This window comes from Euprymna scolopes, chromosome 15, assembly GCF_053919585.1.
Source record: "Euprymna scolopes isolate OS-2025 chromosome 15, ASM5391958v1, whole genome shotgun sequence".
NCBI lineage: Eukaryota > Metazoa > Mollusca > Cephalopoda > Sepiida > Sepiolidae > Euprymna > Euprymna scolopes.
In genome coordinates this window covers 95,799,556-95,815,743 of record NC_136496.1, presented here as the reverse complement: position 1 = coordinate 95,815,743, position 16,188 = coordinate 95,799,556, and the positions used below count along the sequence as shown (strand labels likewise).

Below are 16,188 nucleotides of genomic sequence, written 5' to 3'. Positions count from 1 at the left end.
ACCTAGAATGATATAAAATAACATCAATCAGTTTTAGCCAGATATTACTTGAGTTTGTACATTACAGCTATCACAGACAGAAGTGATATATACCCCCATCTTCATTTACCCAGATTCAAAGTCATCCCATCCTTTCTTTGATGCCTGCCAACATTTCTCATTCTGTTCTCGTATTTCCATGTGAGAACTCCGATAACAGAGGTAAAAAGGGAGGAAGGAACTCCATCTGAAACAGAAAAGGAGTTAGCTCCCTTTCTTTAATCATAGTCCTATTGTCCTAACAGCAATATATTTTGGTAATAATCAATAAACCAAGATCACACTGTAGTATCTATTCTGATGCTACACTTCACCTTTTCTATTCTCGCTCAGTGGAGGAGAAACCCTTCATGACTGAGACAATTTTTATTTTTGTTCCTATCCAGAGTGCCCCTTTTTGGGGAGCTGGATTTTCCTAAAATTAAAAACCGACCTTGTGTCCAACTCTGCTCTCGTTGGGAGGCAAGTAAATAGGAATAATCAACAAACCAGTAAAAGCAGCAGCAGCAGCAGCAGGAAGGTAGCAGTAGCAGCAGCAGGAAGGTAGCAGTAGCAGCAGCAGGAAGGTAGCAGTAGCTCAGTAGTTAACATCATGTACTAGGTATGTCAAGTTTGAATCCAGATCATTGCACAGAAATACTTTTACTTAAGGACATTGCCAACTTTCAAGTAGTTTTTCCAGTAAGTACCTGATACCCTTCTAGAAAGAATTCTTAATAGAAAGATATCAGGGACAAGAATGCCAACAAATCATCATGAATGATGCTCAACAAACAAACAGCATGTTATATTTGTTGAGGTTTACCTTTATCACAACCAACCTGCTATATATAACTTGTGTACTAGTGGACTGCAATGAACATCTTAACATCCCATTTTTGATCTTGTCTCTCGCCATTCACTTATTTTTTATTGTACTTTTTAGAGATGGAGGGGGAGGGTAATCACCTACTTAATATTGATATACTAACGCACACTATCCATAAAAAATAACAAGAAAAATATTGTTTCATCATGGTTGTACAAGTATTAAAATCTACTATTATATAAAAGGAACTTACACAAATATACATGATGTGTCCAGGAATGTTTTTACATCGGTTTTGAATCGGAATGCTTCCGATAAGTATCGAAAATCGATAATCAAACACTCTGACTAAAGAAAGTAAGTCAGACTTTGACCAAAGTTAGCACTTTTATACAACCTAACATCACAAGTACATTTGAGAAGTTTTATCACCACACAAGCAGAAAGGCCTAGTCTATAAAACTAACTGTAGATTCTTTTATAAGACAAGGTGCGTTTGAGATGAATGTTTCTTTTTTGAGCACGATTGAACCATGATACTTCAGTTTTGTATGTTTAACTTTAATTCAAGTAATTATGTATTTAAAGGTAATTTTATGAAATCACCAGAAGGTTCTGTACAGTACAATGTAGACTACAATGTATTGTGGACGAAATCACTGCTGGGAGACATGTGAAGTGCCCTCACAGTAATACTTTCAAACTAAAGCATGCAATCAATTGATTTGATTGAAAAATGGTTATCCATTTCAATGACAATAAAAGTATGACAGAGTGGAACATTTGTTGATCCTCATTCAATCTGGGGCAGTATCAAGTCACCCTGCTAGTAAATTCATAAAATTATGCCAGCAATTTAATTTTTCATGTATGAATTATCATTTCATGACTTCAAGAAAAAAATATAACCAAACTGATTTTTTTTTTATTTAGAGTGGAGGAAATCTTTCCAAATTTATTTTAGACAACAGGGGTTGTTTGACTTGCTACTTGCTTTTTCACTTCCACTCACCACTTGAAATAGTTTCATCTGGTGATGAGAAAACGGCATGCATTTTACTTGCTAACTTTTGTGTGACTGAACGGATATACAGATAAATACACATTGGACGTTATTATAGAGTGGAGGATTTTTTAATCCCGGTAAATGCTGAGTATGGGCAGCTAGTATGTAACATGATTACCTGTTGTGCTTGTTGTCATAACAGGTTAAAACGTGTGATGAATTGCTTGTTGGATGTTTTTAATTTTGTGTTTTTGTTTGTTTCTTTTAGCTCTAGCCTAGACAAGACCACAAAGGATGGAAATACAGCACTTCATCTGTGCGCTCAGTTAAATAAATCCGAATGTATGAAGCTCTTACTGCGGACCAAACCTGATATGGCCACGTTAGCAAATAAGGCAGGCCAGACTGCGCTGGAGATAGCAAAGGAGAATAACCACCAATTGTGTGCAGAACTGGTCAGTTGATTTCAATTGTAAATCTCTCTATCTCTTTCTCAATCTCGCTGTGCTTATCTTGCTCTCTCCATCTGTCTATTTCTCTCTCTCTCTCTCTCTCTCTCTCTCTCTCTCTCAATTTAAAAAAATAAAAATATTTGAATGCATTAATCAACAATTTGATTGCTCACCTCAATAAAAATTGTCAATTTCTTACTGACACGGCAGGGGATCACTTAAGTTATATGAGGACTAATTGGTCGCAGAGTCAGGACACAGTAGACACCCAAGAAAATCAACCATTTAACAAATTATTTGGTTCTCACACTATCTGCCAAGCTCCAGACCCTGTCACATCACCTCAGTATTGCATTCCTGTGTTTGTTTTACAAGTACTTACACAGAATGCGCTCTGTAACTGTACCTCCTTTAACAAAAATATCTGTGACCCACTCCACTACCAAATAAATCACCGACTTAATATTAATTTACTAATGTACACTCTCCATCAAAAATAACAAGAAAAAAAATTACAACTCTTCTACTATAGAGGTCCCTAGATGGTAGAAAATAGTTTTACTCTGGTAATTGTTTTCTTTGGAACACCTGCCTTTGGAATTCCTTTTCTGCTTCCCATTTTTCCAATTGTACCAACATGTAGTAATTAAAATGTAATGTGAACAAACATTTTGCTGCCTAACTCCTCACTTACCCTCTTCGTGGTATAAATCTGGCGGTAAATTTTTTACTTTCTTTTCACTGTGACACTCTCCTTTAAAATTATGACTTTTATAGCTTTTCTTAGTTTGCTGAAAACGAATATCCCATTTAAAGTTGGGGTGGACAAATAGTTTTTTCCAATAGATTATTTAATAAATGTCAGTCGTGTTCACCATTCTTAATATGGGGCGGGGTTGTAACACACCTGCACATTAGTACTTGTTCAGTTGAGAAAAAACATGGCCTCTAGTAAAAAACATAGTGGATTACATTGCATAATAAAGGTCTTAATATCCAGAAAACTACTTGTCTGCCCTAAATTTAAATATGATATTCGTTTTCAGCATACCCGCAAACCTTTAAAAGTCATCAATTTAAGGATGAAAATTGAGGTGGACAAAAAAAGTTTAAAAAAATACCAATCCGGCTCCTATCGCAATAGCCCATTATACTTCAGTGGCAATATGCCTTGTTCGGGGCAAATAAAAATTTAAAATCATATTATTAATGACTGATGTTATGGTTATATTATAAAGAACGGTTTACAAGGACAGAATTGGAAGCTTTCAGATGAGATATTTTAAAGAATCTGAACTTATACGGGTATTTCCAGGAAACAAATATTAGGAAAAAATACATTAGATTATTTTCTTGGGGAATATGTAAAGTCCCATGTCTATGCTGATAAACCAGACATAATAAACCACTTGGAAGACAACATTACTGCCGAAATACAGCTTCATTTCATACGTATTTAAATTAAAAATGCCAAAAATTAATCTTTGGAATAAACTACATATTTGCATAATATATTTTTCTGTGATTTATTTCAATTTAAAGTTTGCTGCTTTTAAAAATAAAAACACCCTATACTTGTTCACATTATAAATATGAAATTCTGTGAATAAAACATGGTATTTATTTCTGTTTAAAATATTATTCTTAATCTTAAATTATTAATTTAAAATATTTCAAAGAAAATAATTATACACATTTTTCTTCCTAACTTTTAAATACACCAAACATTGATGTTATTGTTTTTGTTTTTTTTTTCTTTCTCTCTGCCGACAATAAGAAATATTTGGAAATACTAAATCTTAACTAAAAACAAACCACTACCCAAAATCTCAAATGAGGAATATTCTCTCCACATTTCATGGCATAGAATGACCTATAAGTGCCATTAAACAAAAACTTACTTACCTCTACCAAACTCCATCATGTTCTCCAAAAATAAAAACAACAATTTTCATCTGCAAAATAACCAAACCAAATCAAACCAAACCCTATGAATAAATAGTTGAAGACATAAACAACTGGAAGCATAAAATCTTTTACCAGAATGACAGGATTTGGCATAAAACAACAAACAAATTAAAACAACCAAACTATATTTGTTTGTATTATTTGGATTAATCGAACTAACGTTCTCATCTTGAGTGTTATTTACATAACGTTTTGGTTGATGTAACCTCCGATTTTTTTCAGATGTATATCTTGCCATGTTTTTTTTTTGTAATTTTCGTTATTTTTTGTTTTTTACTATTTTTTTTTAATGCCGATTTATAAACCTGAAGAAGGTCGGCGGTTATATTGATCGAAACATTGTGTAAATAACATTCAAGATAAGAACAAATCATTTGTCTAAAAAATTCAGAACCGTACTTATTTGTGCTTAAAGTGAAATCAAATTAATTGATTGAAAAATAATAGAGAAAGGTAGTTTGCTTGAAGCATTGCTAGTAAGTAGATGTGGAGGAGTATAAGAAGGCTATAGCAATGCAAGGAACTGGCTGTTGTTTTGGTGTGACGTATGAACAAAAATGGACATAGAAAAAAAGTTTTTATTTATTTTGTTATTTTTTAACTTCATATATCCATATAAAATGGATGCCATTAAAAAAAGAAAAATATTGAGATATCCTAACTCAGAAATGGATGTCCATTTCCACTTAAGGATATTTCAATGTTTTTCTTTTTTTTTAAAGGACATTCTTTGGTCTCTTTTTTGGAAAAAAGAGATCATATTCTTGAAATATCAAGACTTCCACCATCCCGGTTACATCTAACAGTAAGTTCATATTTACTGATTTGTATTGTGATTTTCTTGAAAAATAAATGGATATACGAAGTTAAATTAAAAACAAAACAAATAAGACCTTCTTTCATTTGTCCATCACACCAATATAACAGCTGGTTCCTTGTATTGCTATAGCCTTCTTATACTCCTATTGAAATATGTTCATCTTGTATATTGTTTAGCATACATTCACTGCAGACCTGATTCTCTAACCTCACCACTGCCATTATTGCACATTGCAAAATTTGAGTTGAATTATATAAACACTTGAGATGAGTGTTTTTTCCTCAAAATATATTGATAAATCGGTTACATCTGTTATGAACAAAATGAATACTTATAGCAATTAATTTTTTTTAAATAAATTAATAAATAAAATAGGCAACTTAATACAAAAAGAAAAAAAAATTAGTTTCATATTATTTTCAAGTACTCTTCCTATTGTACTGACAAATTTCTGCATTGTTAGCAACCTTCTATGAATTTTCTATGTATATATTAATGAGAGATGACCATAAGTAAATCAAAATAAATGTTGAATTTTTTTTCAATTTCTAGCTGAAAGCTGCCTTAGAAAACAGAAAAGATCTCTTTGAAAATGTCAATATTGATTGGGATCTAATGACCGTAAGTTGTGAAGTTTTCGATGTTTCTATAATTCTTGTTCTCATCTGTTTCATATTTTTTGTCAGTATTTTTTTTTTCTAAATATTTCTTTTGTTTTTGCTTGTTTCAGGAGGATCCCATCTACCACACTGAATGTTATAGTGATGATGATATCGATGTAAGTACCCATTAATATTAACTATTGTTTGCGATTAGAAACCATTGCTTTTATTTTGTGCCTCTGTTTGGTGGCTTTATTATATATTGCTTGATAATTTCTGTTGCATAATTAAAAAAAAAAAAAAAGAAATCAGCATGACACATGGGCGTGGATTCAAAAATATTTATACTTTTTCTTCATTATATTGGGTTAGATTTATTGTATACTAGCCTGGGTGCCTGATGTTGCCCCGGGTGTTTGGAGGTGTGTTGAGCAAAAAAAAAAAAAAGTGGTAGTAGGCAGGCAGGCTTGAACCCGTATCCAAAATTTTTACCCTGACCAAACTTCTCAAGGTCAAAGTCATGTAAAATGCAATACTTCATTGGCTACAATATTGACTAAGTAGCAAAGTCTCTAATGATAAACTGAACCAAAATCATTGCTAAAATTATGACTTTCACTTTTTCTGTGACCTTCAAAATTAATTATCAGTTCTAAATTACAGCATAATTCAGTCTTTTAATCAAGTTTGGTGACAATTGGTCATGCAATGTGAACCATAGGTTGTTTGCAAACAAATATGACAAATTGAACTGAAAATGTAACTTCCATCCTGATGGAGATAATTAAAGGTAAGAATCGCAACATAATAGGTTCGATGAATGGACCTGACCTAATTATGTAAAATTAGCACAAACTTATGTTATGTTCTGTATTTAAAAAAATAGATGGCTGTGAAGAACCACAAAAACAAAAAAAAAAATAACGTTAGGGTTGGTGTTCCTTGATAGAAGCGCTGGTTGAGTTTGAATAAAATAAATATGTATTAGATATGTTTGAAGCCAAAACAACACATTATTACAAAATAAACAGATATTTATTTTGTTTGAAATTTATATTGAAATTTATAACCAACAAGCGCTTCTACCAAGGAACACAAATTCTAACGGGAATTCTGCGTGATCAACGCACCGTTCCGACATTTGAAAAGACTACCATAAAAACAACAATTGGACTTCTACTGATTCTATAATCCAACAACAACATGGAAAAAAAAACAGAACGAAAGACATACTGATGAAGTGTATCATCGAAATATCTATATATCTATAAAAGTGAAAGTGTCGGTCTGTCTGTGTGTCTACATTTTTCCACGCAATAACTCTGTTAATTTTCAGTCTACAGACTCGAAATTTGATAACCAAGATTAGGAAAAATCTTTAATCCGTTTTCAGCCAGAAATTTGGCTGTTAAGGGGTCAAAGTTCAACGATTTGACCTTTGAGAACTCTACCAAACTCCTCCATCAATTTTGAGTATAAACAATTGAAATTTTAGATATAGGTTCCTTGGACATGGATCTAACTTAATAACTTGATTTGAGCCCAAAACGATAAATGTAAAGGGGTCATAAGAGGGGTCAAAATTAAAAAAGTTTGACTGCTGCAGTCTCTACCAAATTACTCAGACAATTTCTGGTCTAAACATTTGAAATTTTACATAAAGGATATTCAGAGATAGAGCAGGCTTTTTAATCGGTTTAGGTCGAAAATTTGAGCTACCAATATATAAATGTATGTATGTATCTTTGCATGCCTACCTAAAACTTTTGACAGAGGCGACGGATTTTCACAAGATCAGTATTGTTTTGAAGCTCAACCCTTCAGAGGACAAATATAAAAAAATTGGCTAAAAACATTAATTTCTTCACTTTTAACTGGGTACTTTTCAACATGGAGGGGTCGCTTTTTTCGCCGATATTTTCGAAAGTCATCCCCTTTTTTTTTATTGTCCAGCCTTAATTTAAACCTATGTCACTTCCGGTTTGGCGGTAGTCATAACAGCAAAGACATCACGTTTTTTTCCCCCGTTCTTTTCCTCCTTCGCGGTACGAGTTCGAGCCTGCCTTCCTACTACCACTTTTTTTTTTTTGCTCAACACACACCTCCAAACATCCAGGCTGAAATGCTAGTATTTTTAAATTTCAATATAAATTTCAAACAAAATAAATATCTGTTTTTGTAATAATGCGTTGTTTTGGCTTCAAACGTATTTAATACATATTTATTTTATTAAAAGAAAATAAATTATGAAGTACAAAATATAAATATGGAGTATTTTGTAATTATTAATTATTATTTAAAATTAAAATATTTAATTTATTATAAAACTTGAATACTAAATTAATCTTAGAATTAGTGTAAAGACGATTAATCGGGATCAGGAATAAAAAAAAAAAAACAGAACTTTTGGGGTATTGGAATCAGAAAAGTTTGTGCCTATTTTTTGATGCCAAAAATGATTAAAAAGAAAACAAATAAAAAACTTAATTTACTGGTACTAATGATAAATATGTGAAACTTGAATCTGAAGATCACTCCCACCGCCACTCACACAAGTGTATTTATGTTTGTGAAAATATATGCACATATTACATTGGATTTTTACGGTAATTTGAAAATAAAAAAATGAACAACAACTTTATAGCTAAATATTAGAAGTTTTAAAAGAATTGGTAATTACATTACAGCCAAGAATTTAGAACAGAATTGTTAATTTGTATCAAAGTCATAAAAAATATTGGAATCGTCCTACAACTACTTATAACCCATTTTGTTATATTTTTTGGTCTGATTTATGAGAAATGTTTTATTTTTGTTTTGAATTTTTATTTTTTTAATTATAAATACTTTTGTTATTTTTACAATAAGTTACATTTATGCTTCAATTTTTTATTTTTATTTTTTGTATTATTATTCTTTTTATTTTTTGTATTTTCTATAATTCTCACATTAACTGTAATTCACCTGTTTGCAAAACATTAACACGTTAACAGCCATGCACCAGTCACTGAAATCCATTGGAACTATACAAGATAAAACTGATTACATGTGTATTCTGTTTTACAAATAACTTAAGATTTCTATTCAGTTAGAGCATGCTGTTCCCATGGATTAAATAAAGTGTTCCATTTTTAAAATCCATGCAGATTCCTGAGTTTGACACAAAGATTCCAAATACGATACACCTGAAGAAGGTAGGAAGTTACATCATTCGAAACGTTGTGAGAATATCAGTCAGGATAAGAATAGTAGTCTGATTCAAATAATACAAATTATCAATCCTCATCTAAAAAATGCAGCAATGCATTTTTACATTATATAAAAAAATACAAAAAAACTCCAAAAACATAAAAGGGCTTTGTCTTTCATATAAAGTTTAATGATATTTTTAGTCCAAATAATACAGTTTACAAGCAATTAATGGCAATTCATAGGCATTACATAAATCTACTAAGTATGAATTATTGTTAAGTTATCGTCCTTTGTTTACATTTTATCAAAATGGTGGGCGAGAGTCACTTCTAGAATACTCATAAAATTTGATTTTCTTAATAAAAATAAAACTACTTGATCAATATATATGATTTTTAGAATGTGATATTTTCGTTTCATCACAGGTACGTACATTACACTGATTTTTTTTTTCGTTTTTGTTTTTTAATATAGAAGGAATTCTGGACAAGAACCAAAGAAAAATACTTTACATAAACACTTATGTGTATTGTCATTAATATAAAAATAAGTTACACTGTGAATAAGCTTTTACCAATAAGATAAATCCAAATCATTTCTGCTTTCATATATATATATATATATATATATATATATATATATATATATATATATATGAGAAATAAGTTACATTAAATTTATTATATCATCAGATCGATAAGGAAGGAAGAGGAGACAAAAAAATAAAAACTTTTTAGATCATAGCATTTTATTTCTCATCTTTTATTTATATCAAGAATTGCTCCTCTTAACTTTGTAGAGCTTTTACCATCTTGATAGGTTTGCTTTGCTTAAAGATTATATCTTTATCAGGTCCATTTATTTTACATATATATAATTATTTTTCATACCTACAGACATTAGTGTTTCATGCTTTCAAAATCATCAGTGCAGGAAATGATGATTGCTGCTGGTCGAAGGATTTGAACCCAGCAGTGAAGCCACCTTTAGCTCTGCTAGCAAGGAACTGAACCTCTCAGCCACCGTCAACCACCACAGAATGAAGGGAAATTTTAACATTAATAAAGCTTAACATTAATTCAGACTATTTATAGTGATCGAGCGACAGGAAGTGCAACAAGATTTAAGAATTTATTCCTTAAAGGGGCGAAATTATATACATATATATAATTTCATTTACTTATAAAATAGTTATTATGGCTCATATAAGCACATCCACACACACACACATTGTATTGTATTGCTTAGAGAAGCAGTGTCTTCAGGCCAGAAAATCTGATCTTAAGATGCTGCTTCTCTAATAGTTACAACAGAAATATGTATAATGCACACATGTGTCTAATAATGTTTGTATAAATAAATATGCTATATATACAGGGAATCATGCTCTGCTGCAATATTTGACAGTACATGTTGGAGTTCATGTTTCCCCCAATGAAATGTAACTCTCTAATACCTACAGCACTCATGCAGCCCCAGACCATGATATTCCCACCACCATGCTTGCCTGTAGGCATGACACACTTATCTTTGTATTCCTGCCCTGCTCACTGCCACACGTGCTTAAAGCCATCAGAACCAAACAAATTAAATTTTGTCTCATTAGACCATAGGACATGGTTCCAGTAATCTATGGGCTTTGTTGTCATGTCTTCAGCAAACTGTTTGTGGGCTTTTTTGTGTATTGCCTTCAGAAGAGGCTTACTCCTGAGGTGACAGCCATGCACGCCAATTTGAGGAGTACAAAGATAAGGGTGTCATGCCTACAGCATGATGTGAGAATACAATGGTCTGGGGCTGCATGAGTGCTGCAGATATTGGAGAGTTACATTTCATTGAGGGAAACATGAACTCCCAACATGTACTGCTAAATACTGCAGTAGAGCATGATCCCTTCCCTCTAGAGACTGGGTCGCAGAGCAGTTTTCCAGCATGACAATGACCCAAAACACACAGCCAAAACAATCACTGCTTTACTGAAGAGGCTGAGGGTAAAGGTGATGGACTGGCCAAGCATGTCTCTAGACTTGAATCCTCAAGCAGAAGATAGAGGTGTGCAAAGTCTCAAATATCCGCCAGTTCCGCAACGTTGTAATTGTAGAGTGGAAGAGCATTCCAGTGGCTACATGTAAAGCTCTGAAAAACTCCATGCCCAAGAGAGTAAAAGCAGGTTTGGATAATGATGGTGGGCACACAAAATATTGAGAGTTGACGCGTTGTATGTTAATATTGACAACTTTTCGTAAGAGGTGTACTCACTTTGTTGTCAGGGATTCAGCTTTTTAATGGCTATATTTTGAGAAGAAAATAAATTAACTCTTTTATATATGCTGCAGAAGACTACTTTCCATTGTGTCAAAAAATCAGTTTTTCAGTGTTGTCCCATGAAGAGATATGCTTAAATATTTGAAGGAAGGAATGTGAGGGGTGTACTCACTTTTATGATACACTGTGTGTGTGTATATATATATATATATATATATATAGTGTAAGTCTAAATATATTGATAACATGAACTAAAACCTAGTATTTCTTTTCAAAAATGCTCAATAAAATTAAATAAATATTAGGAAGTCTACATTGATCAACCAACATTTCTGTGTTAACACATCTTATTAGGGCTCTAAAGTAATTCAAGTAATTAAAAATGGTAATTATCAAAAAAAAAAAAAAAAAATGAGAGCTGAAAAGTTAACATCATTAAGCATGTCATTTATTCTTCCTACAATTAAACAGTTCCTTCCTCTAACCTAACACATTTGCCAAACGCATGTACAATAAACCTGCATGTAATGTGTAAAGCATCTTCACCCCCCCCCACACACACTTTTCTCCCCTGTATATATGGTATAATCACATTGACATGCAAGTTCCTATTAGATCACAAAAGTTAAACAATGTAGAACCCAGTCAGTACCAGATTGGTGACTATTTGGAAATACTAGTCATTGTATGTGACAAAACAATGACACCTTCTTACAAAAACTAATATCATTAAAATTATCTTGTATGAGCAAGATATACATGCAACTGGGAACGGCTTGTGAATTTGATATTCCTTAGAAACTTTCTCCTTTGAAGGAAGTCCGCTAAAACCACCCAAAGTGCATGCTGCACCAGGACATGATTTCTGATAAGCGTGCATGTAGCAACCTGCACCAAATCCAATGTATGTTGTGCTATAACTTTCGTTTCTGATCACTTCAAGTAAGATTTCTATCAATCTATTTTCTTTAGATCCATTTTTTAAAATTAATTTTATAGTTTTCTTTCACTGTTTTGCATTCATTTAAATATTAATTTAAACAAAGAAAAGAAAAACTTTACACCTGTTTACATTTTATGATCTTTTCACATTTTTACAGTTGTTTTATAAAGTTGTATTAAATTAAAAATGTAATGGGTTTTTTTTTGCATTTTTTTTGCTTTGGAAATTTTCAGATCATAATTAATTATTCGGACTATTGTTTTCATCTTAGAGATTATTGTTACAGTATTTCCATCAATCTTTTGCGAGTGCATCTTGCAAAATACAGAAATCTTTATATTAAACTCTGGAATCTATACAGAATTTCTAACTGAACCCTGTATTTAATCTGCGAGCGTAGATTGTTCTAATTCCACAAGCCATGACCAGAGAGAAGTCTTCAGTAGTTTTTATTTTATTATTAGCATTGCCTTTAGTGTGGTTTGAACCTTCAACCTCAAGAAGGCTGTCACTTAGTGCTAATTTCTATTTAACATATTTATTATATCCATGTGGTACAACAGATTAAGGTGTTAATATACAGTTCAAAGTGATAGCGCCTTCTGGAGTTTGAAGGTTCAAACCACACTAGAGGCAATACTAAGAATAAAATAAAAATTACTTAAGATTTCTACTCAGTTATTACTGACAGAAAAAGAACAATCTACCTCCATGTATTAAATAAAGCGTTCAGTCCTAAATTCCATAATGATCACTGAATTCGACAAGATGCAGCTGGAGGTTACATAGGCCGAATCGTTGTGAGAATTACACTCAAGATGAGAACGTTAATCCGTATAATCCAAATAGTACATGAAACAAGCAAAAACGATGGTCGCATTATTTGGATTATTCAGATTACTGTTCTTATTTTGAGTGTTATTCTCACAACGATTCAGCCAATGTAACTTCCAGCCTTCTTCAGGTGTATGCAAGAATCCATGGTGTAACGGATAAAGTAGTAGGTAAAATTCAGTTTAAACTGACACCTCTTCTGGAGGTTGAAGGTTCAATCCTCAGTGCAGGTGATACAAAGAATACAATTGCGAATTAAGACTTATACTCGATCTTGACTGAAAAAACAATGATATGCAACCACCATGGATTAAATAAAGGGTTTCATTCGAAATTCCGTATAGATTCCCGATTTTGACAGAAAAATTCCAGAGTTTGACAAGATACACCTTAAGAAAGTTGGCAGTTACATCAGCCAAAACGTTATGTGAATAATACTCAAGATGAGAACAGTAGTCTGAATAATCCAAATATTACCAATTACTCATCTCAAAAATTCAACGTACACAAATATTAAAAAAAAAATTGAGTAAAAAAAAAAAAAAAATCATTGAACTTTATTTGAAATATAAGATTTTTATTTAAAACTCTTTCCCTATGTGGAGCTTTCATATATATATCTTAAGTAGTTTTTATTTCATTATTAGTATTGCTTCTAGTGTGGTTTGAATCTTCAGCCTTCAGAAGGCTGTCACTTCCAACTGATTACTATTTAGTATATTTATTATGTCTATATAGCAACAACAGATTAAGGTGTTAAGTAATATATAGTTCTAAGTGATAGCCTTCTGAAGGTTGAAGGTTTAAACCACACTAGATGCGATACTAATAGTGAAATAAAAATTACTTAAGACTTGTACTCAGTCATTATAAGGCCAATAAGTGTCTATTAGGCATGCATGTTGCACATTTCACCGAAATTAATGGATATTGGGTGTAATAATTAGAGCTAATGCCATCACAAGATATTCACATAAATTAGTCTCCCCAATGTTCACTCAAGAAAATTCACCTTGTATTTTCTTTTCTTGCACAAGTTTAGATTGAAGGAGTCTTTTCTTGCAAAGTATTTTGTACTTGTAATGAATGGGTATATAGAAGATGTCAGTACTTATGGGGTCAGTCACGGAAATGTCCGAAGCAGTTTACAATTTGAAAATTCATAAATAAAAAAAAGGCAGACTACACTGAGTATACAAAGGGTTAGGGTTTTAAAAATATTACTCTTAAAAACAGTAAAGTTGAAAAAAAAAAAACTTTCTCAAAAAAGAAAAGAATTTGGCTTTAAAATCTTAAACATTTCTCAGGACTGACTTATGATTCTCCATCAATACTCAGAACTGATTTCATAAAGCACCACAATCCTACGGATGGCTATTCCTTACAAGTACTATATTTTTTTGTAATCTAATTTTTACCATTGATGAATAAATAATTTATCAAATATAAGTCATAATTTATTTTGTTTCCTTTTAGACAAATTTGAATTGGCCTCTACTGGATATGAAAATTCATGTAAGAATGTTTTGTCTCATTCATCAATGCTGGCTGTTAATGTTTTGCCATAACATACAAAGAATTTTAGGATATTCACTCAGATATATTAAAAAGAATCTAATATGTTTTGGAATTTTTGAGATGAGAATTGATACTTTGGATTCTCTTGTTAAGAATCACTAATATAAAAGAGTTGCTTCCCCCTGGTTATTTATAATATGATTATCTCCCTTTTTCTATTATAACACAATATCACGAAATTGTGAAAATATGGACAAGTTTAAATTATTGTAAAAAAAATTCAGCTTTACATTCAGTCACATTTATCTGAATTGTTGTCCCATTATTTCGGGGGCGCTTCTACCCTATTAGGACGAAATTTTGTAGTTTTCAATGTAGTTTTCAGATAAAAAAACAAAACAAAAAAAAAAACCAATGGTTTCTACTGGTTTTTTGGTCAATTCTAATAAATTACCATGTTAGCTTCCAAATTATGCAATCAAAATTACTTGAATCTTATTGAATTATTAAAAAAAAAAAACTTTAATTGTGTTAGCAGGTGAAAAATTGCGGCCATCTTGTTTTTATAAAATAAATCGAAATGGAAAATTACCTCCCTTTTGAACTCTCCACTGTCTTACATAAGCAAATACAATTGTTTTCTTCAAATTCTATTTTCTTTAATAAATAATTTTCTACCTTATCGATTTTCTTAATTTTTTGATATAATAATCTTAAAAATATGAGGAATACATAAGATACCATTGTTTTCATGTGAAATTCAGTTTTATGATTTCCGAAATTTCGTTCTGATAGTGTAGAAGTGCCATTTCGGGCACCAAACTTTTCAGATTTAGTATTAAAAAAAAAAAAAAGGATTAATCCTTTTTTGCCAATAATGACAATGAATTAGCTCCCTTTTATTTCAAAATAGACCTATTTGATTGATAAAGGAGAATTGTCTTACTCAATCAGCAGACACGTTTTTACAATTGCATTCAAAAGATGAGAGAGGTATTTTGATGCTGTCTCACGGCCTAGACAGGATTTTTACATTTTTTTATATTGTCCTCATTTTGGATGTTATTCTCACAATATATCAGTCAAGTAACTCCTGACCTTCTTCAGGTGCATCTTGTTGAACTTGGGAATATGTGCTGAATTTTGAACAGAAGCCTTTATAGATAAATTCATTATTCTTATTCTGTTAACCATGACTGAAGAGAAGTCTTAAGACTATTCTTAGTATTGTGTGTACTTAGAATTAAACCTCCAACTTCCAAAAGACTGTCATTTAGAATTGATTATTATGGGTCTCTGCAGAATCATTCACGTAAATATGTATCACAACAGATAAAGATGCTAAATAATTGTATAAGTATAAGAGTTATCTGTCCCTGACAATATGAAGCAACCAGAGTGATCTCCCCTGATTTCTATAAATACTGTAAACATGGGCGCCGACATTTGTATTTTGTATTGAGCTCACTACGAGCCGGAAGAGTACAATATCCTGCTCTACTCAACTCTTACATGGCACTATGAACAGATTTTCACTGTAAAGCGTGAAAAATTGTACAACAACATTGGATATATTTACTGTGAAAATACAATGGAGAGGACATTGAACTGAGAAAAAAAATGCTTTGCGGTCGTCCCAAGATATCACGAACGAAAAAAACAAAACAACCCTTGATAGGACTGCATACAACTGACGGAGAATGGGTGCTATTTATTCAAAGTGAATATGACGAATATTTCT

At 31.8% G+C, this 16,188-nt stretch overlaps 1 protein-coding gene across 32 annotated transcripts in view; it reads left to right on the top strand.

Moving 5' to 3' along the window:
* LOC145294002 (arf-GAP with SH3 domain, ANK repeat and PH domain-containing protein 2-like) overlaps window positions 1–16,188 on the top strand; it is a 547,728-nt gene that overhangs the window by 408,761 nt on the left and 122,779 nt on the right. For 16 of the 32 annotated variants that reach the window (XM_080140939.1, XM_080140936.1, XM_080140933.1 and 13 more), the window contains 4 exons: window positions 2,122–2,308; window positions 5,646–5,714; window positions 5,824–5,871; window positions 14,406–14,444. In XM_080140939.1, the coding sequence (XP_079997065.1) occupies window positions 2,122–2,308; window positions 5,646–5,714; window positions 5,824–5,871; window positions 14,406–14,444 (343 nt within the window). The remainder of the gene's footprint in view (window positions 1–2,121; window positions 2,309–5,645; window positions 5,715–5,823; window positions 5,872–14,405; window positions 14,445–16,188) is intronic. The other 16 variants (XM_080140958.1, XM_080140949.1, XM_080140946.1 and 13 more) reach the window with 1 other exon arrangement.